The sequence below is a fragment of the Protopterus annectens genome, chromosome 4.part0 (genome assembly GCF_019279795.1).
Source record: "Protopterus annectens isolate FY-2018-M chromosome 4.part0, PAN1.0, whole genome shotgun sequence".
NCBI classification, from domain to species: domain Eukaryota; kingdom Metazoa; phylum Chordata; order Ceratodontiformes; family Protopteridae; genus Protopterus; species Protopterus annectens.
This window is the reverse complement of record NC_056733.1, coordinates 659,661,575-659,683,551: the sequence shown is the minus strand read 5'-3', so window position 1 is coordinate 659,683,551 and position 21,977 is coordinate 659,661,575. Positions and strand designations below refer to the sequence as shown.

The window sequence follows — 21,977 nt, the reverse complement described above, 5'->3', positions numbered from 1 at the left end:
ACTGCTTATCTCAAGATTTTACTTTCTTTGCTTTACACCGTTTTACTCTGCATGCCACTATGCTCCAGTTTGCTGGGCTGCTCTATATTATGCAACTTGAGTTACTGCTAAAACTGAACTAGATTTAACTTAATATCGGTAACTAAAAAGAAAAGGAAAAGCAAAGTTAATCATTCATTACAAATTTTTTTACAATTTTCTATACAGCCCGTTTTCCTACACTTAATGCCATGATTTCATTTACCAGGATGATATAAAGGGAAAATACAGTTAATACAAATGTTAGCTCACAAAGCCTCTTGAAATGCAATGCTGAACCTAGCACGTGACCATATATTAGCAAGCACGTGGGGGTTCAAAAGGTAAGGGTCTTATTTTATTAGCCTTTTTTTCTGTTGAAAGGCTTTGTAAAGAATGTCAGAACACTGCCTAACATAACACTTTCTGCTGACGCTTAATACCACTACCAGTAACCGATTTTGCCTTTGAAAGGGTTACCATGGATTTGGTAGGTCCATTAGTCGAGACTTCTGGGGGACAATAAATGCTAGCAGTAGTAGTAAATTATGCAGACTATTTGAAGCTTGTGCTGTTGCTTAAAGCTTCTGCCAAACCTACTGCAACAGGTCTGATGCTTGTTTTAGCAGAACTGGGATCCCTGAGAAAACAGTTCAAGGGAACCCCATCATGTTTAAGATCACGAAAGATCTTCAAGATGCTATAAATTAAATATGTCAGAAATCTGGGATGTCACTTAAACATACAGCTTGGTAGGGAGTCGTCGCCTCCCCCCCCCCCCCCCCACAAAAAAAACACCTTTACTGAATTATCACTTGTGACATACGCAAATTTACATTCATATAAAAGCAATCAAATATTAACATAACAATCATACTTCATATATACTGCTATATATCATATAACCTAAGCAATATTACATAATTATTCAACTCCTGTAAACAAGAAACATCTTTACTAAACCATCACTTACTACACAGTCAATCATACATGTACAAAATGAAAACAAATCACAAAGACACTTCAAGAACATGGTGCGACAACTAGTTGCCAAGGATAGGAAAAACCGGGACACTATAATCCTGACATTTACCATCAAATAAGTTACCCCAAGTCTTCTATACTGGCTTTATCCCATTTTACTCACTCTGTGCAAGATAAGCTATCCAAGGGATACACTGGACTCTGATAAGTTATGTTCCCATTCATGTTTCTTTTGCAAAGTGTGATAGGGCACATTATCAAAACAAAGGACAGAACAGCAACAGTTATGCCCATATTGAGGGAATATATGGTACAGCTCAAAATCACAGCTGAAATATAAATGCTAAATTTATGGTACTGGAACCTGGGGAACAAAGTATCAGCTCACCCACATCAACAGAGAACATCTTCTTTCTACTCAAAGGCCATATGAAATAAGTGAGAAACTAAGATACCAGGTCAAAACAAAAGAAAAAGCAAGCAGCTTTAGGTTACCAATGTATTACTACTCTCAAGAGACAAACTGGTGCTGGCAACCTTCCGACTGTTAAGTTGTCAACAAATTATGGAGCTTGAAACCTTGTTAATCCATTAAAAAAAAGAAGTGAAAATTGTGCGAAATAGCAAAGATATTTTCTCTGGAGAGCTACCTTACTTAAGCCTTACAGCATCCCTAATGCCCAAAAAGAAGGCATCAAGGAACGTCAGAAAGCATTTGAGTTAAGGCTATTGAAGAATCCGAGTACACGCAACAGCAGTGTTGTTGGTGCCAAAGCTAGATAGAATCTTTGCATTTTGTATCTTTGCATTTTGTAATGATCTCTAATCACTTATCTCTAAATTAAGTGTCAACACAATGTCTAGGGGAATGAACCAACAGAAAGGTTAGGGAAGGCATGCAACTTTACCATGGTAGACTTGGTGGCTTAAAGGTGGAATCCCACTAACAAATCCGTCTAAAGAGATAAAGGCTTTTCTCTACTCTAGATGGCTTACTTCAGTATAAAATGTGTCGCGCCCCCCCCCCCTTTTAAGCACACATTTTTGCCGTGTCGATTATCTCCCTCCACAGCCAATTCTCTAATCATGACGGGGATGAGGGTCGACCAGGAGGGGCTAAAAAAAATATCTTTATATGCCTGCATCCTATTAAAGTATGTGACACTTATACTATTCATGCAAATTTGATATTTACACATTTTATACTGAAACAAATTGCAGAAAAAAAATGTTACCTTAGGTCCATATGTTTTAAAAATGCCTTCATATAGTCCTCCGTTTTTAACTTGCAATTCACATTTCGACCCCTAGGAATACAACAGTTAATAGTAAGATAATGCAAAAAAAAAACTTCATTCTGTATCAAGCATGTTACTGCTGTACTTAATAGACCACTAAAACAGCTAAAGTTCCTATTTAAGTCATCCTTTGAATTCAGAATTCTGAGCTGATAAAGTGAAAAATGGATGCACCATGATAAATATGGGAAAATGACTCCCTTATTAGAGGGTGGAAGCTGGGCAGTAGGTCTGTTGAGACACCTGTATTTTGGAGCAAAGCTATACTATATGTCATACTATGCCATAATGTGTAATGCCATCCTATCCAACACATGACATTTGATGGCATTAACAAGGGGGTGTGTGTCCCACAAACTACTGCATGTATCCAATATTACTGCCCTATTACACCTCCCTGCTAAGAAGGCCCATTAAGCCTTCAGAGAGCCGGCTGCTGATCACACAGAATCCCCGACCATCCAACCAAATATAGAACCACACCCTCTGGCTACTCTCTCCTCTCCATGATCAGACCACTAACACATTGACTACCACCACAGCTCACTAGTACAGACGTGAACCATTCCTTTGTACCACAGGGATGGGTTTTTTAACTCTCAGAAAAGACATCTACAAATGTAAAAACTTAAAATAAACCTACAGTACATATACAACATGCTCATCAACGTGAATCCAAGGATAAAAAAGTAGTGTTGTGGAAGGACTTTCCATAACAATAACAGCTTGAACAGATCACTGTGATCACTGTTACAGTACTGCTGAAAACTGGAAGCAGACTGCCAAAGGTATCCTATGTCGAGACAGTTTACAACAGTTTAGGCTCCTTCCCCTTGCGATGTATATTCTACCTATGACTTGTGTATGAGACTACATGCTGGTACATAAGGAATATAAGGGTACAAAAATCTTCAGAGCTTTCTTGACGGAGGAAAATAACTGTCAGAGGCTAGTACTTTATTCTACTATATTCAAGACACTTAAAGAGGGGCTAGGGAAAGAAAAGGTCTGCCATGTCCAAAGGGAAGCAAGGTAATAAAACATGGAGGAAGGAAGAGGGTACATATACTACAACAGTGATCTAACCTGATCATAGTCTTTACTATGTTCATAGGACCACTGCTGCAGTCCCGATGACAACTGGGAAGGTTCCCAAAGCTTTTATATTCAGTGGGAGGATGTTTGAGGCATACACCTGGGGTCCAGTATTCCATGCAGAATGAATTCTGGCAAAACAAGCTGAAGCTCCTGAAATAGCTCCAATCTTACAATGTTCAGTAAAGGTGTGCACAAATCACCAAGGGTCTTCTTCCAGAATAGATCTTGAATCCAGACCTTTGAGGGGAAAATAAAGAAAAACTGACACCATACAGATTTTCCATGGAGAGAGTAACAAGAGAGAAATGACACATGAAGGTGGTCTCTTTAGAGACTGGAAAGCCCCCCTCCCCCCCCCCAAAAAAAAAAAAAAATTGGACAGACTTTTTGACAAAGTGTTTTGTCCACAAAGCCTTAGTTGCCTGTGGGCATCCAGTAAATGAAAGAATCTCCACTCCCATTTTGAGGGTTAGGGGAAAAAATAGAAAGATGAACAGACTGATTTAGAAACATTTTGGTGGCCACCTTGGGAATAAAAGATGGAGCCTATCATCCAAACTGTTAAATTCAGAGTTTCTAAATGGGATGTATGAGATGAGCCCTTTTGCTCTATGAGCAAGACCATCAAATGGAGTAACTTTTGGTGAATGCACTTGGCTAGGTGAAAACAAGGAAGAACTAATTTTATCGGTGACAAAATAAAGTCACCAGCAAAATCATCAAAGATCTTTGGAATGAAAGGAAGTGGGGAAATGCAAAAGGAATATACCTTTCCATAAAATTGGTGAGTCTGCTTGGAGCTCAGAAGCAGAAAAGCCTGAGCAGTCTATTTAAAGTAGAGGCAAATATCTATCTAGGAAGGTGCCCACTGATTTGACAATTTGAAGGAAGACTTCTTTGTTTAGCATCCATTCTTGAGGGTTTTTCTTGAACCTGCTCAGGTAATTTGCCATTAAATGCATCTCTAATGGGAAGTAATTTGCTTAGAAAGACTGTGGTCAACAGCAATACCTCCAAATTTACCTGGCCAGCCTGTAGAATGGCCAGACCGTTTCCCTCCTTATTTGCTGATATCAGGACTGTGGTACTGTATTGTTAGGAGTTACAAAGTTATTTTATGTATTGAATGACCAAGAAAGTCTGACTGACCAAAAACCCTTTATCACCAGAGGACCAGGAAGAAAAGCTCCATTACAATAACGTTAAAGCATTTCTACAAGTACAGCCTTTTTTTTTTTTTTTTTTTTTTTTTAATACAATTACTCAATATACAGTTTTCAATTAACAGAACAGCATGCTCATTTTGTTATACAAGAATAAACTTTGTTTCATTTTTTTTATACGGGGCCAAAGGAAAGAGAGGGTAAGTAACTGTAAAAGGAAGGAGTGTTGGTTAGGATATGGATAAATACTAATATGTACAACACACAGACAGGGAGGTTTTACTAAAGTGAGTTACAGAGCCCACGATGCAGAAAATGGAAAAGGACAGAACAGAAATGAAAAGGATTAGAGACCAGAACAAGTGAAGGAATTTTTAGAGTAAAAGAGGTAGCAGTAAAGGCTAGGAATGAGGTACTAAAATGGTGTGGGACATAAAAACATTGCCAAGTAATAAAGTTTTCAATAAAGACTTGAAACTTTGAATACTTGGTGATGATCTGACTTACTGGGACTGAGTTCCAAGTTTTTGCTGTGCAGTCTAGAAGACAGGCAGTAGCCAAGTTCTATTGTCTGGCTCAATCTGGGAAGTAATTGTGGAGAACAGTTCTAAGAACAGGACAGTCAGATGGTTTATTAATGCATTGGCTGTAAATCACTGGGTGCATGCCAGATGGTGGGGTAGGGTCCAATCAGTCAAGTCCTCAAGGGCAGAGCAGTGATGGGTGGATGGAATTTGCTGGCAGCAAAACAACTTAGTCGAACATTGCTCCAGTTTGACTTTTACAGATATTTAGAGATCTGTAAATATAGGCTCTCTGTAAGTTAAGTAGTGTGGGATGCATGTACACGGTGGCTAGTGTTATCTTGGTTGAATTAGAGAAAAGTAGTAGCGCATTTTTAAGCCAATTTACAGTAAAGTTAAATGTTTCCTGTGTTACTTGCTGAAGGTGGGTGAGGTTGTCAAAGGAGCAGAGATGAATCTGTAATACAAGGATCAGGGCTTTCATCTCCTTTATGTTCATCATTTCACCTATCTTGCTTTGACCAAACCCTTTAGAGAGTTTCATGATCATTGAAAAAAGCTTCCAAGTTCCCAAGGCCAGATCTGAAAAGTACAGTTTTGTACCTACCATAAATGTAGATGTTCGAAGATCACATTGCTGCAGTCCTTACTTATGGGTAGTCCGCTGTCCTCGGTCGGCCCGAATACCAAAGTATTAGGCTGACGTCGGTCATGGGCGCCTAGATCGGACATCGGAGCGTCAGGGTATAAAGGTGCATGACCGACGTCATATCCTCAGTCTTTTCTTGCCCCAGATGTCAGAAGGCCAAACCAGAAAGGCCACAGCCAAAAACAGAATACCTCCCAAAAACATGCCCAACAACAACCATCACCTAAAGCATAACACCAAGTCTAACTACAGTGGGGAAGGAGGGAGGGTAAATTGGACTGCAGCAATGTAGATCTTCGAACATCTACATTTATGGTAGGTACAAAACTGTACTATGTTCTTCATCTCACATTGCTGCAGTCCTTACTTATGGGTAGAATCCCAAAGCAACGGGAAAGGGAGGATGGTAGAAATCATAAAGCATTAGGGGCCGCTAAAATGCCCTGTAAAATTGCAGTGGCAAATCCAGCCCTGGACTTAGAATAAAGAGGAAGGTGGTAATGTTTAGAAAAGGTATGCACTGAACTCCAAGTAGCTGTCTCCAAAATGTCTTTTGTAGCTACCCCCCTTAGAAAGGCCGTAGAAGTAGCAGTAGCCCTAGTGGAATGAGGCCTGATTCCAGCAGGAATCTCCTTACCATGATGGGAATAACAGAAAGAAATACAAAACCCAATCCATTTAGAAATAGTTTGTTTTGAAACAGGTTTACCCTGTGAACCCAAAGCAAAAGAAACAAACAATTGCTGAGACTGTCTGAACTCCTTGGTTCTGCTCAAATAATAACGCAACTGCCTGTGAATATCCAAAGTATGCAAAATTTTCTCCCCTTTATTTTGGGGTTTGCATTAAAAGTAGGCAATTGAAGAGTTTGATTTAAGGCCACACTAGAAACCACCTTAGGCATAAAGGAAGGATTAGTGCGCAAAGATACCCTATCCTTATGAAAAATCAGGAAAGGCTCCACTGCCATGAGGGCCTGTAATTCAGAAACCCTTCTTGCAGAGGTAATGGCCAACAAAAAAGCAGTTTTCCATGACAAATACTTTAACTCGGCAGTAGCTGCAGGCTCAAAAGGTTGTAGAGTAAGTTTTTCCAACACAAAATTGAGATCCCAAGCAGGAGTAGGAGCTCTACGTGGGGGTCTTATGTTCTTTGCCCCTCTAAGAAATTGCTTAAACCAAGGATGAGAGAATAAAGGAGGGTCACAATCATAGTGAGCAGAAATGGCTGCAGCATGGACCTTTATTGAGGAGAAAGACAAACCCTTGTCCAATAACTCCGTAAGATATTGAAGAGTAACACTTAAATCAGGTTTGGAGACATCAAAGTCCTTTCCTTTGCTCCAAATAAAAAATCTCCTCCATTTATCAGCGTAAACTTTCCTGGTACTAGGCCTCCTGGCCTCCAAAATAACATTCAAAACTTGTTGTGGAAGCTGAGACCCTCCAGAGTCTAAAACAGAATATACCAGGCTGTTAGATGTAGAGACTGAATTTTGACATTGAGGAAGTGACTGTCCTCTTGTGACAAAAGGTGCGGAATCAAAGGCAGAGGCCATGGAGGTTCTCGTACTAAGCTCCTCAGTAGTGGGTACCAGTGTTGTTGAGGCCAATCCGGTGCTATCAAAATCATGGTTGGCTTGTCTTGTCTGGCCTTCAAGAGTACCTTGGGAAGAAGAGGCAGAGGTGGAAAGGCATATACATGCAGATTGTTCCAACTGAATGATAGAGCGTCCACCTTCCAAGCTGTGTGATGAAACATTTTTGTGCAAAACTTTGGCAACTGGTAATTTAGTGGAGAAGCGAACAGATCTATGTCTGGAGTTCCCCATAACACTGTCAACTGTTGAAATACATGAGGATCCAATTTCCACTCGTGAGGATCCACTATTTGTCTGCTCAATACATCTGCTAAGGAGTTCTGTGCTCCTGGTAGAAACCTTGCCTGAAGATTGAGGTGTAGATTGAGAGCAGTTTCCCACAGAATCATCGCTCGCCTGCAAAGAGGGTAAGAATGGGTTCCCCCCTGCTTGTTGATGTACCACATGACAGTAGTGTTGTCTGTTTGAATCAACACCTGCCCTGGGTGAAGTAAATCTTTGAAAGCCATCAATGCAAACTGGACTGCTAACATTTCCTTCAAGTTGATATGCAAATGTTAGAGTTTGACAGGCCACGTGTTTTGCACCCATTTTCCATTGAAGTGTGCTCCCCAAGCCTTGTCCGAGGCATCTGTCGTTAGAATCTGACTCGCCTCTGGCCGGGTCACAGAGAGTCCCTTGTTTAGGTGACATTCCTGAGCCCACCACAAAACTCCTTCCGAATGCAAGGTATTATCTGAATGACAGTGTCTAGATCTTGGCAGTGCTGTGTCCATACATTTTTGAGATACCATTGAAGCTTCCTCATATGCAATTTGGCATTGGGAAGCACCAGAATACAAGATGCCATGAACCCCAAGGCTTGAAGGACTGTCCTTGCAGTCAGCCTGGACCGTAGAGACATTTGATGGAAATAAAGAGAAAGGCTTCTTTGTTTGTCCGGGGTCAAAAGGCCATCTGGGAAGCTGTATTCAGTCTCACACCCAGAAAGCACATGTCCTGAGAGGGTACTAGACTGGACTTTGTTTCGTTCACAGAATACCCTAGGCATCTTAACACTGCCATCACATACTGTAGATGATGAAGAAGTTCGTCCTTTTCTTGTGCAATAATCAGGCAATCATCCAAATAAGGATAAATCTGTATTCCTCTTAGTCTGAAAAATGCTATCACTGGAGCCAGAACCTTTGTGAACACTCTGGGCATTAGATAAGCCAAAGGGCAATGCAGAGAACTGATAATGTAAATTTCCAGCCAAAACGCAGGTACCTCCTGCAACTGGGCCTGATAGGAACATGAAGGTAAGCCTCTTTGAGGTCCAGAGTAACCATCCAGTGATCTTTTCCCAACAGAGGTAAAAGTTGTTGTAAAGTCAGCATCTTGAACTTTGGAATGTCCAGGTAAGTGTTGAGGATAGATAAATCCAAAATTGGTCTCCACGTGTTCCCTTTCTTTGGAACTAGAAACAGGCGAGAATAAAATCCTAGGCCCACTTCTGACAGAGGAACTGGCTGTATAGCTCCTAATTGAAGAAGTAAAGAAATTTGTCTGCGAGCCTCTATCCTTTGCCGAGGAGTGACGTCTGGCATGCCTTTGAAAGGAGGCATGGTATGGAAATAGAACTTGTAACCTCGGTTTATAATGTCCAATACCCATTTGTCCTGGGTGACTAAATGCCAATTTTGCTTGAAAAGAGCCAACTTTCCTCCCAAAGGAGCTGCCAGGCAAGAAGAATCTGGCAGCTGAAAATGTAGGTCATTGGGCCTGTTTACGAAAGGACTGGCCCCTGCCCTCACCAGCAGATTGAGCAGGCGAACTCCATTGTCTCGGCCTGAAAGTATTCTGAGCTCTGCCCCTACCACGCCTAGATCTACCCCTAGACTGAGAATCAGAAGAAGGGTACATCCACCCCTTAGTAGGCCAATTTCTACTAAACTTTGGAGGTTGTACCTGCAAAAAACAGTCTGCATAGACTTAGCCTTGTCTTCCATTTTCTTTAAGACTGACTCCACAGGAGGACCAAACAAAACTTCAGACTGTAAAGGGGCATCCAGAATTCTAGACTTAACATGCTCAGACAAATTCTGATCCTTAAGCCAGGCGTGCCTACGAATAACTGAACCAGTGGCAGCCACCCTAGAAGAAGCCTGTAAAGCATCAAAACCACATTGCAAAGAGTGCTTACCCACCTGTTCAGAAACATGCACTAAATCCTGCAATCCTTTACACTCTATGCCCTCTGCCAAAGCATCCACTTTAGACCTTAGCTGAGAAAGGAGGAAATTCTGATACTTCAACATATGAAACTGGCAGTTCAAAGCTCTCATTGCTGAAGTAGAAGAGGTATACACCTTCTTACCCCATCTATCCAAAGCTCTAGCTTCCTTATCCAGAGGAACCGGATTCTTAACAACAGAGGCTCTAACACCCTTAGGCCCCTGACTAATAGTTTCTGGGTCCGCCCTAGGACTCTTATACAGATATTTATGAGCCTCAGGCACCCTGTAATACCTGTCCGGTTTAACTGGGGCAGGAGGCACAGAATATGGATTAAGGGAAGCTCGAAAAACATCTGAAACAACATCCAAAACCAGAGGTATAGCTATAGTCTATATGTAAAAAAAAAAACAAGAACCTAAGTCTCTTCCGTGAATCAGAGTAATCCTGTCCCTCCCACTGAAAATGCTCCCTCATGGAATGTCTTCACCAGAAGACTCTGAATCATCTGAGGCCTGCTCCAAACTTTCCAACTCTGGCTCCATCCTGGGCCTTTTATCAGGAGGGGGAATAGAACCTCTAATTAAAGTAATCAAATCCTCTGCCATTTTAAGCATGTGCTTTTTAGGCACAGACCCTGAAGAACCAGAACTGACACCAGAGGAAGGCAAGACAGACCTGCCCTTAGAAGGAGCCTTAGAAACAGTAGCAGAAGGCCTAACCACCTTAGGCATATAAGGGAGAATAGTAACCTGAGAGGCCCCTTCAGCCTGACCTGCCTCCTGAGAGGCCACATCCTGTAAAATCAAAGTTTCCCCCTGGGACTCAACAGAAACTTCAGCCGGATCCACCTGTTCAGCTGTAGCTTCTAAAGGTCCGGCGTCCGAACGGACGAATCATCCTGCCTAGGCTTTAAAGATTTGTCTTTGCGCTTCTTAGTAGAAGCAGGCGCCGGAACATCCGACGGCATATTATAATTACACCTCTTGCCAAAGACTAACCTAGCGCAATCTAACCTCCGCTTTATAGTGCGCTTATTAAACCTAGCACAAAACCGACACCCGACTACGCCGTGCTCCGGTCCCAAACAAGGAATACAAAGAGTGGTAATCCCTATGCGGTATCTGTTTCCCACAAGAAATACAATTATTCACTTTCTGACATCCGTAAGTAACTGAGGCAAGAAAAACAAAATATTCCCAACGGGTACTTAGCCCAACTTGGTATCGGTCTGAAACTCCGAAAACGAAAAATTTCAGAACGCCGAACGGCACTTGCAACGCTGCTTCTGCATCGGACCATGCGGCAAAAAAGACTGAGGATATGACGTCGGTCATGCGCCTTTATACCCTGACGCTCTGATGTCAGATCTAGGCGCCCATGACCGACGTCAGCCTAATACTTTGGTATTCGGGCCGACCGAGGACAGCGGACTACCCATAAGTAAGGACTGCAGCAATGTGAGATGAAGAACATCATCTGTTTAGCCTTTCAGAAGAGAGGAAGGAACTAGAAAGGAACACCTGAACTGAGTGCTGTATGATTTACCCACCAATGGATTTCTTTCTTCAGAAGAGATGAGAAAGGGTATAGAGGGTGGCAAACCTTGTGTCCAAATAGATTTGAGATAGCACTGAATCTTCTCTCATGTCAAGGAGGTCATTTCTAGACACGAAAGAGGTAGAACACAAGTAGTCAGAAAAGTGCAGTTGTGTAAACTTACCACAACAGCAAATGCTTGAATGATCACTGCTGCAATAGCCTAAAGCTTTACTGGTTATACCTGCATGAGATACAACAGCCAGCCAAGCTTCTATAAATTCAGAACATCTTCCATGTGCCTAAACAGCTGACTAAATGACAGGTTTATGCGCCAAGCCTTTCAGAGCTTCCATGTCAAATGAAACAGGGAAGATGAGCCATGAGAGGACACGCTGAGAACAAAAAACAAATGCCCACACCCTAGCATGAAAACAGGAAAAACACACCAAAAAAACAAAGTGGACGGGAGAAAATGAGTGTTTACTGCAATAGTGCTCATCTGAAATGCCTACTGCTATAGCAAGTTTACTTACAGATTTGTATCCACCCATCCATACCGATAATTTCAGTAGTAGCCTAAGCTACAGAGTTAGATTACCATAGCTTACAACAACTGGGAGGTAAAAGTGGAAGGGTCCAGGAGGCCCTAGACAATGGTCCCAGCAATACCCATCCTAGACCCGGAGAAGGACTCTAGCTTGCAGTGCAAAGCTAGAAGACTAAAGTGCAGCTTCTAGAATACTTAACAGTCCAATTCTTCCAAAAAAAAGCCGTAGATGAGGAAAAGGCACTGGCACAGTGTGCCTGGACCTTGCCTGGAATAATTTTGCTGTGGTAGGAATAACGAAAGGAAATTGCCTGAGACAACCATTTGGAAATAGTCTGCAGACACAAGTTGCCCCTTCTTACCTTCACAGTAAAATGAACAGCAGATCAGAAGTTCTGAAAGATTTTATTTGGTCAAGAAAGTACTAGAGTTGTCTACAGCCATCCAATGTATGACATATCCTTTCCTACCCAATTTTTGGGTACAGAAGAACACAGGGAGATAGAAAGTTTGTCTTAAAGCAAACTTGGACACCACTTTCGGCATAGAAGGATTAGTTCTCAATAAACCCTGCCTCTGTGAAAAATGAGACAAGGTTGACACCATAATAGCTTGCAACTCAGATACTCAACATGCAGAGGTCAGAGCAATCAGTAAAACTGTTTTCCATGTCAAGAACCTCACGTGAGCCAGAAGAGCTATTTCAAATTGAACAACTATTAACTTCTCTAACACAATTAAGAACCCAAGGAGGAGCCACCAGTTTTCTTGGAGATCTTTCATGCAATTCCCCTTTCAAAAACATTCTGACGTGATAATGCCTTGAAACAGGAAGCTCCATGGGGAGATGTGCTGAAATGGCTAACAAACTAACCTTGACAAAGAGGTAGGCAGGCCAAAAGAAAGCAACTCAGACATACTGTAAAATAAAAAAACAGAGAAACACTAATCCTGAATGGGTGCTAGCTATGTTGCAGACACCAACTAGGAAACCTTTTCCACTTGTTTTTATACGCGATTTTGTACCACCTGGTTTTCTTGCCACCATCAACACCTTATGAAAGTCCTCAGTATACAGGCACCTAAAAGGTATAAAAATACCCTATCAAGCTGTCACTCAGTTGAAGCTGCTTGAGGTTAGGAAATATCAAACACCACAGTTCCTCTGAGTATGTCTAGGCTGTGGTGAGGTTTATGGCAACTGCCACAGGCCAATTTCTAAAGAAGGGAGAACCACTGTTGGCTGTGCCACAAGGGAGTCACCACAATTATCTTGGGAATTTCTTATGAATTTTCAAACATAGCCTAGATATCAGTGAAGAGGGTAGAAAAGCATAAAGGGGCATTCCCATGCAAGGGAAAGAAAAGGTATTCCACAATTCACAAAGAAACAATGGGAGGATATATGCACGTCTCCTAAATATGCAACAAAATGTAGAAGCTTTAGGAATTTTGCTTGGAAATGTTTACACAGATTTTTATACCCCAAGTAGATTCCACAGAATTTTTACTCAGGTAGACAGCAAAGGTTGGAGGTATGATAGGGAAGAAAGAGGTGCTTGGGAACATATTGGCAGATTCCCTGTGGGACACACTGTCGGAGATGCTGGGTGGGCGATTACTGTGATGAGAGAGGTGATTTTTCTGAGCTACGATACAGATGCTGAATTGGCTACACATGGTAAGGCCTTGCTATGTCTAATGATGGTGGCTGCCAAAAAAGCAATTACTAGAAAATGGAAATCAAAATCTAAATAAACTACATTACAAGTAGTGAATATAGTAACAGAGATAAAACAACTGGAACGGAGATCTTTAGAAAAAGGTAGGAGCAAACTATAGGTAAAATGGGAATAGAGGGAACAATATATACACGGGAGGAATGAGGTTTAAAAGATGACAGGACTTAAATGAGCTATGTAATCTGACTGAAAATGATTGGGTAGATTATAAAGTGATGTATAATGTTTGCAGCTGGGTGTGTGTCAGTATGGTTTGTGATACAAAATGCTTGAAACTAGGATTGTGTCGGTGTGGTTTGTTTTCATTTTTATAAATGTACGACTGCTTAAGTTCAAAGTGATGGTTTAATAAAGATGTTTCTTGCTTAAAAACGGGTCAGAAATTGAATAAATTATATAATGTTGCTTAGGTTATACGGCATATAGCATTACATGTGAATTATAATGTTTGTTAATGTTAATTTGTTAATACAGTTTGATTACTTTTGTATAAAATGTAAATTTGCCAATGTCGCAAGTGATAATTCGCATTCCAGGCCTTCTTGCAAGGAGTCCAAAAGCAGAATTTTACCAGCTGAATGTTTTACACAGGAGGTTAAAATGTCTACTTGAGAAATGGCACACAGATTAATCAAATCCTGGAGGACCCCCAATCTATTTTCCATTTGCAAGGGTCCTCCTTTGTCCTGCTCAGCTTATCTGGCACACAATTTTATTCTGACGGAATGTAGGATGCCAGTACAGTGACACTGTGCTGTAAAACTAGATCCCATGGTAACATGGCTAGTCTGCATAGAGGGTAAGATCCGGTTCCCCCTTGCTTGTCCATGTACCACATCACTGTGGTATTACCTGTAACAATTTGAAGTGGCAAAAGGTGATTCAGGGAACAGACTGCCTTGATAAGGGCAAATATCTCATATTTATGTACTTGTGCCTGCAGTTATATAGTACAGTTTTGTACCTACCATAAATGTAGATGTCCGAACTGGATAGCATCTGCAGTCATAACAAGTGGGTTGTCCTGTCGTCAGGCAGCCCTGCAGTCGGCCGGATTCCAAAGTCCGGGTCCGGCTTCGGCTGATGTCGCACTCCACCCGACGTCATCTCTGTTGGTCTTCGGGTATATAAGCATCAGCCGACGCCATTTTCCTCAGTTTTTCTTGCCCCAGATGCCAGTAGCCCTCTTGCAGGCTAAAATTTGGATAGATGCCAATGTTTCCAAATAGATAGAGGTAAACACAACAATAAGCATATATGTACATATATACAAACAAATACACCATAAAAGACTCCCCAACAACTAGCTATTAGGAGGGTAAACACCCTAGAGTACCACAGAGGGAAGGAGGGAGGGTAATCCTGACTGCAGATGCTATCCAGTTCGGACATCTACATTTATGGTAGGTACAAAACTGTACTATGTCCTTCATGGATGCATCTGCAGTCATAACAAGTGGGTAGAATACCATAGCCAACTAGGGAGGAGGATAAAAGTAGATTATGGTGTGTTTAGGATCCCTTGCAGTACAGCAGTGGCAAACCCTGCTCGGGATCTGGAATATAGAGGCAAATTATAATGCTTGGCAAATGTATGCACGGAGGTCCAAGTAGCCACCTCAATAATGTCTTTGGTTGCCACTCCTCATAAGAAGGCTGTGGTAGTGGCTGTTGCCCTTGTAGAATGAGGTCTTATGTTCTGTGGAATTGGTTTTCCATGGAAGGAGTAACAGTATCGTATGCAATTTCCTATCCATTTGGAGATTGTCTGTTTGAAATAGCTTTTCCTTCCCTTCCTGTTGCATAGGCTACAAAAAGTTGGTCAGTCTTTCTGCTATTTTTGTTCTGTCCAAGTAGTAGCGTAGCTGTCTATGTACATCCAAGGTATGCAGTATTCTTTCCCTCTGTTTTGTGGGTTGGGAAAGAAGGTAGGTAGGTGGATTGCCTGGTTTAAAGACACTCTGGATACCACCTTGGGCATAAATGTAGGATTAGTCCTCATGGACACTCTATCTTGGTGGAAGATTAGGAAGGGTTGCACTGCCATTAAGGCCTGTAGTTCTGAAACCCTCCTTGCTGAAGTAATTGCTAGTAGGAAAGCAGTTTTCCATGACAGGTGTTGTAGGTCTGCTGTTGCTGCTGGTTCAAAGGGTGATAGTGTCAACTTTTCTAGCACAAAGTTTAAATCCCAAGCTGGTAATGGTGGTTTCCTTGGAGGTTTTACATTCTTGATTCCTCTGAGGAACTGCCTGAGCAAAGGGTGAAAAACAGGTGGATCAAAGCTGTATTCTGCTGAAATAGCTGATGCATGTATCTTGATGAAGGAGTAGGACAGGCCTGAATGAAGTTCGTCCAGATACTCCAGAATGTTAGGCATATCTATGTTTGACACATCTTTTCCTCTTTCCGACTCCAAATGACAAACCTTTTCCATTTTCCAGCATAGTTCCTTCTTGTTGAAGGTCTGCGTGCTTCAAGAATAATGTCTTTAACTCTTTGGGAAAGTTCTGGATTAGCTGCTGCTATGTGATGTTCCATGCAGTCAGTTGCAGCGTTTTAGGTTTGGATGTATGATGCTGTAGTTGTTCTGAGTTAACATCAAAGGCATCAGGGTATTGGCCACATATTGTTCGAGACATGCTCTTCAGTAGTGGGTACCAGTGTTGTCTTGGCCAGTTTGGAGCTATCAGGATTATCCTTGGACGTTCTTCCTTGATTTTTAGTAGTACCTTGTGTATCAAAGGAAGAGGTGGGAATGCATATGCTGTTAGGCCTTTCCAGTTGAAGGAGAGTGAGTCCACTTTCCATGCTAGTGGGTGGAATGTCCTTGTGCAGAATTTTTGAGCTGGTGATTGAGAGGTGATGCGAATAGGTCTATCTGTGGCATTCCCCATTTCTTTGAGATGGTCTTGAAGATGTCCGGTGCAGCTTCCATTCGTGGGCATCCGAAGTGTTTCTGCTAAATATGTCTGCTAGAGTATTGTCTTTCCCGGTACAAATATTGCCTGTAACTGAATGTTGTAGCTGAGTGCCAGGGTCCACAGCTCCAAGGTCATTCTGCATAGGGGGTATGAATGAGTGCCTCCCTGTTTGTTGATGTACCACATGACTGTGGTGTTGTCTGTCCTTATCATCAACTGGCCCTCTTTGAGAAATGGTTTGAACTTTTGGATTGCCAGTTTTACTGCCAGCATTTCTTTTAGATTGATGTGCAGGTGAAGTTGATCCTGTGTCCACAATCCTTGCACGCATTTGTCCAGCATGTGGGCCCCCCATCCTAGGTCTGAAGCGCCTGTTGTGATGGTCTGGCTTGGTTGACATCTGCGGAAGGGTAGGCCTGGGTTTGACTGGCATGCCTGAGCCCACCATAGGAACTCCTGTTTTAAGCATGGAATTAGTGGGATTTCTGTTTCTAGACTGTGTCTGTGTTGGGACCATAAATTCTTTAGGTACCACTGTAGTTTCCTCATATGTAGTCTGGCAAATGGGACCAAGATTATGCATGATGCCATGAAGCCCAAGGCCTGCAGAACTTTTCTTGCTGTTAACTTGTTCAGTTTTGTTAGTGTCAAGAAATAAAGAGGAAGTTCTTTTTGTTTTTCTGTAGTCAGGAATGCCATTTGTTGTACTGTGTCCAATTCCGCGCCCAAGAATGTCCTTGTTTGGGATGGTATCAGCCTTGACTTTTGTAAATTGACTGTGTATCCCAGTCCTTGTAGCAAGTAAATGACCCTTTGTAAATCTGTTGTCAGCTTGCTTTTGTTGTCCCCTTGTAGCAAACAGTTGAATTCCCTGTAGTCTGCAATGGGCGATTACTGATGCCAGGCATTTTGTGAATACTCTGGGCGCAGTAGATAAGCCAAAGGGCAATGCTGAGAATTGATAGTGCTCTGATCCTGCAAGAAATCTGAGGTATCTTCTGCAGATTGGTCGAATGGGGACGTGCAGGTATGCCTCCTTGAGATCTAGAGTTACCAGCCAAGACTCCTTGCCCAGCATGGGAAGAAGTTGCTGTAGGGTCAGCATTTTGAATTTTGGGACAATGATGTATGTATTTAAGGTGGACAGGTCGAGAATTGGTCTCCAACTTTTTCCTTTCTTGGAACTAGGAATAGTCTGGAATAGAACCCTTTCCTTGTTCTGCTGTTGGCACTCTTTCCACAGCTCTCATGTTTGCTAACTCCATTATCTGGCGTAGAGCCTCTGTTTTTTGATTTGGAGGTAGATTTGGCATTCCTCTTTTGACTGGTAAAGTGTGGTAGTGAAACCGGTAACCTTGATCTATGGTTTGTAAAATCCACTTGTCTTTTGTTATGTAGTGCCAGTTCTTTGAAAATAAGGTTAACTTTCCGCCTAGTGGAGCTGCTATTTGTTCCCTGGTAGGATTTAGGATTAAGTCACTGTGGTTGTGCTGATGTAGTGGCAGTGGCTGTGTCTGTGCCTCTGTTGTTACCTTGCCACTGTCGTCCTCTGTAGGCACCTCCTCTGGATTGGTTTCTGCCTCTGGAACGTCTATTCCTGCCCCTTTGAAATTTTGTGGAGTCAGGAAAGGACCAATTTTGGCAGGCCAGTTCCTGCTAAACCTTGGGGTTGAACCTGCAAGAAATCTTTAACAGTTTGAACAGATTTTGCCTTCTCTTCCATTTTCTTCATAACCTGCTGGGCAGGTGTACCAAACAAACTTGTCTTGTCCATAGGAGCATCTAGCAACTTAGCTTTAACATGATCCGGTAAAGCTTGTTCCTTTAGCCATGCATGCCTTCTTATCACTGTGCCTGTCATGGCTGATCTAAATGAAGCCTCCAGTGCATCATAGCCACATTTTAAGGAATGGTTGCTAACCTGTTGTATGTTATTTACCATCTCTAATACATATTTCTTATCAAGAGATTCATCAGTGGTTAGTTTTTTAGTTAACTGATCAAGCATAAACTCTTGGTATTGTATCATGTGAAACTGACAGTTTAAAGCTCTAGCTGAGAGAGTAGCTGAAGTGTAGACCTTTTTACCCCATCTGTCTAATGACCTTGCTTCCCTTTCAGAAGGAATAGGGTTTTTAGCTGTGGTCGCGGCTACTGCCTTTGGACCCTGGGATATAGTTTCTGGGTCTGCAAGAGGGGCCTTGTAAAGGTGGTGATGAGTATCTGGCACCCTGTAAAATCTGTCTGGTTTGGCAGGGGCTGGGGGTAAAGAATCTGGAGCGGAGCAAACATCATTGAAAGCATCATCCACCACAGAGAGAACAGGAGGTATAGCTAAGGGCCTGTGCTGAGGGAGGTGCAGAAAAGTCCTAAGTCTTTTTCTGGAATCTGAAAAATCCTGTTGCTGCCATTGGAACTGTTCTCGCATGGCATGCAAGGTTTCCCCAAAGGAGAATTCTTCTGGTGGGGAAGCAGCTGGAATGGATTCTTCAGCATCAGAATCTTCAAAATTGGAGAAGGGAGCCTCTGGCTGGTCAGTTATGTCTGATTCATCAGCGGAATCATCAGAAGACACTGGCTCAGGGGGCTCTGCCCTAGGTCTCTTCTCTGGGGGCTGAGAGGCCCTGTCTGGGTGAGATTGAGATCCTCTAATTAAAGAAATTAAATCTTCTGCCAAAGAAAGCATTTGAGAACTAGAAGAGGGCCTGGATGTGGGGGGTTTAACAGGCACTGTTTTAGTAGTCTTGGCTGCTTTAGCCCTGGCGAAGGCCTTAATGGACATGGCTGCTGGAGGCGTAGCAGCACCACGTGCTGGGGTAGAGACATCCAAGGGATGGTGTCTGATAAGTCAACCACCGTAGTGGGTAAAATTTCTGAGGTCGATTCAAGAGTTGTAGTAGGGGCCTCAGTTGTAAGAATAGGTTCAGCTGTACTTAGATCAGTTTTCTCGGTTTGGCGAAACCGAGACACTCATGATTTGCTTTACCGTGGTTTCGGCGAAACCGCGGACCGCTGATGTCGGTCTTATCTTTGCGTTTTGGTAGATTGGGTAGTCGGAGGATCCGACGGCATAATGTACGTAAAATCAGAACCGAAAAACTGTTCTGCAAACTCCGACCGGCGCCTAAGCGTCGTCGGTTGAAAGAGCACAGGCCGAACAGGCTGCTACGTAGTGGGCTGGGCCTAAACAAGGCAGACAGTAAGAGTGGAAATCTTTATGAGGTATTTGTTTCCCACAGGTTAAACAATTGTTAACTTTTTTTTACAACGGCTGAGGCAAGAAAGAGTCCCCAGCGTGGTACTTAGCTTTAGAAGTCTTCGAAGTAGTATTCGGTAGAAGTAATCTCTGGATCCGACCGACCGGCACTTGCGAACAGCTTTTGCTTCGGGCGCCACGCGGCAAGAAAGACTGGGGAAAATGGCGTCGGCTGATGCTTATATACCCGAAGACCAACAGAGATGACGTCGGGTGGAGTCGACATCAGCGAAGCGGACCCGGACTTTGGAATCCGGCCGACTGCAGGGCTGCCTGACGACAGGACAACCCACTTGTTATGACTGCAGATGCATCCATGAAGGACATCTCCCTTGACACTTCTCACCAAGCAAAGTCTGACCAGTCTGGCAACTGAGTGTTTTAGAGATGGAGGGGAGACACTAACTGACAGATTTGATTCGTCTTTTCACAAATACCAGAACTGGAATCTGAAAAGATCATCAGTATTGCTGTTGGGAACAGAGAGACTTCAGATACCATTACTTCTTTCTCATGTAGGATCTTACCTTAAGAATCATGAAAATCATTCAATTATTTACACTTGTTTATCGGGGTAGTGCACTGATCTCAATGGACCATTTGCACCGTGACCCAGAATCCAGAGGTATTCCCTAGTACTGACAGAAATTCAAGTGGAAAACCCCCAAAATAGATCTAAATATAGATCTATTTTGCCTTGAGGAAGAAAAGCTCTTAGTACTGGTATCAGACAACCCCAAGAACACAAGTCAAAGAAAAGATTTTCTCGTGGAATCCCAGCCTGCAGAGGAGATCTCTCACCCAACTAAGAGATTCCCAACAGTTTGAAAATGGCTCTGCAAAAATAAGCAAGTCATACAATATGGAAAAAATGAAGATACCTTGTAGCCTGCCATGAGCTAAGACAGGAGACAGACACACTAAGCACTCTAGGAGCAGTGGACAGCCTAAACAGCGCGGCACAGAACCGATGATGTAATCCAGACATACACAACCTTAAGAAACATGTGAACCTGAATGAATAGGAATGTGATAAGCATCTTTTAAATCAAAGCTTAATAAAAAAATTCAAATGAGGAAGAAGGGGTAAACAAGTTGAAAAAGTTAAATAATTTTGACCTTGGGCACTATCCCACACTAATTTAGGAAAGAAAGGTACAGAAAGTACAGTTGTGTACACTTACCATAAATGTAGATATTCAAGTGTATTCACTGTTGCAGTCGGCACACTTAGGTTATCCTGCCAGGGGTAGCCATCAGTCAGTCTGAATACCAGAGGCTTAGTATTTCTGTGTTGGTTGCTGTAGCTCCAGTACCAACATCAGTGGTATAAAATCAGGCAGCCGACACCATTACATCAGTTTTTCTTGCCCCTACTGTCAGGAGCCCCCAAGTAGGAAGTTAGGTTATGGTGGAAGAACACCACCAGTTGAAAGTAAATACAAAGAATTCCCTGTAAGGAGAGAGAGAGAGAGAGAGAGAGAGAGAGAGAGAGAGAGAGAGAGAGAGAGAGACAGAGAGAGAGAGAGAGAGAGAGAGAGAGACAGAGAGAGAGAGAGAGAGAGAGAGACACACACACAGAGAGAGAGAGAGAGAGAGAGAGAGACACACAGAGAGAGAGAGAGAGAGAGAGAGAGAGAGAGAGACACACAGAGAGAGAGAGAGAGAGAGAGACACACAGAGAGAGAGAGAGAGAGAGAGACACACAGAGAGAGAGAGAGAGAGAGAGAGACACAGAGAGAGAGAGAGAGAGAGAGAGAGAGAGAGAGAGAGAGACACAGAGAGAGAGAGAGAGAGAGAGAGACACAGAGAGAGACACAGAGAGAGAGAGAGAGAGAGAGAGAGAGAGACACAGAGAGAGAGAGAGAGAGAGAGAGAGACAGAGAGAGAGAGAGAGACACAGAGAGAGAGAGAGAGAGAGAGACACAGAGAGACACAGAGAGAGAGAGAGAGAGAGAGACAGAGAGAGAGAGAGAGAGAGAGACACAGAGAGAGAGAGAGAGAGAGAGAGAGAGACACAGAGAGAGAGAGAGAGAGAGAGAGAGACAGAGAGAGAGAGAGAGAGAGAGAGACAGAGAGAGGAGGACCCGGAGCGACAGGGGAAGCAGGGCCCCGGAAACCCGAGAAGAGCGGGGGCAGGGACGAGACGAGGAGAGAGGGACAACGAGAGAGGAATTCCCCGTTTTTCCTTCCCCAATGTAGAAGCCCAAAAAAATTCCCAAAACCCCGCACCCTGACTATTTTATAAAAATAGCGTCAATCCCCAAACCAATAAACCCGGAGGGGGAGGGAGGTAAAGGTACTTGCATGAGGAATCCTCACTTTTTAATTCAGGAAAAAAAGGTTACCAAAACTGTACATATTTCCTTTCCATGTGCATGTCCTACTAAAACCCTAAACAGGGAAGGAGGGAAAATT

General features: G+C 42.7%; 1 protein-coding gene across 1 annotated transcript in view; it reads right to left on the bottom strand.

Annotated features, from left to right (window-relative positions):
* Positions 1–21,977, bottom strand: part of ATXN2 (ataxin 2) — a 2,781,632-nt gene that overhangs the window by 2,624,569 nt on the left and 135,086 nt on the right. Inside the window, exons 6-7 of the mRNA XM_044068622.1 lie at positions 12,796–12,815; positions 2,238–2,309 (exon numbers count right to left, since the gene is read on the bottom strand). Coding sequence (XP_043924557.1) covers positions 2,238–2,309; positions 12,796–12,815 — 92 coding nt within the window. The remainder of the gene's footprint in view (positions 1–2,237; positions 2,310–12,795; positions 12,816–21,977) is intronic.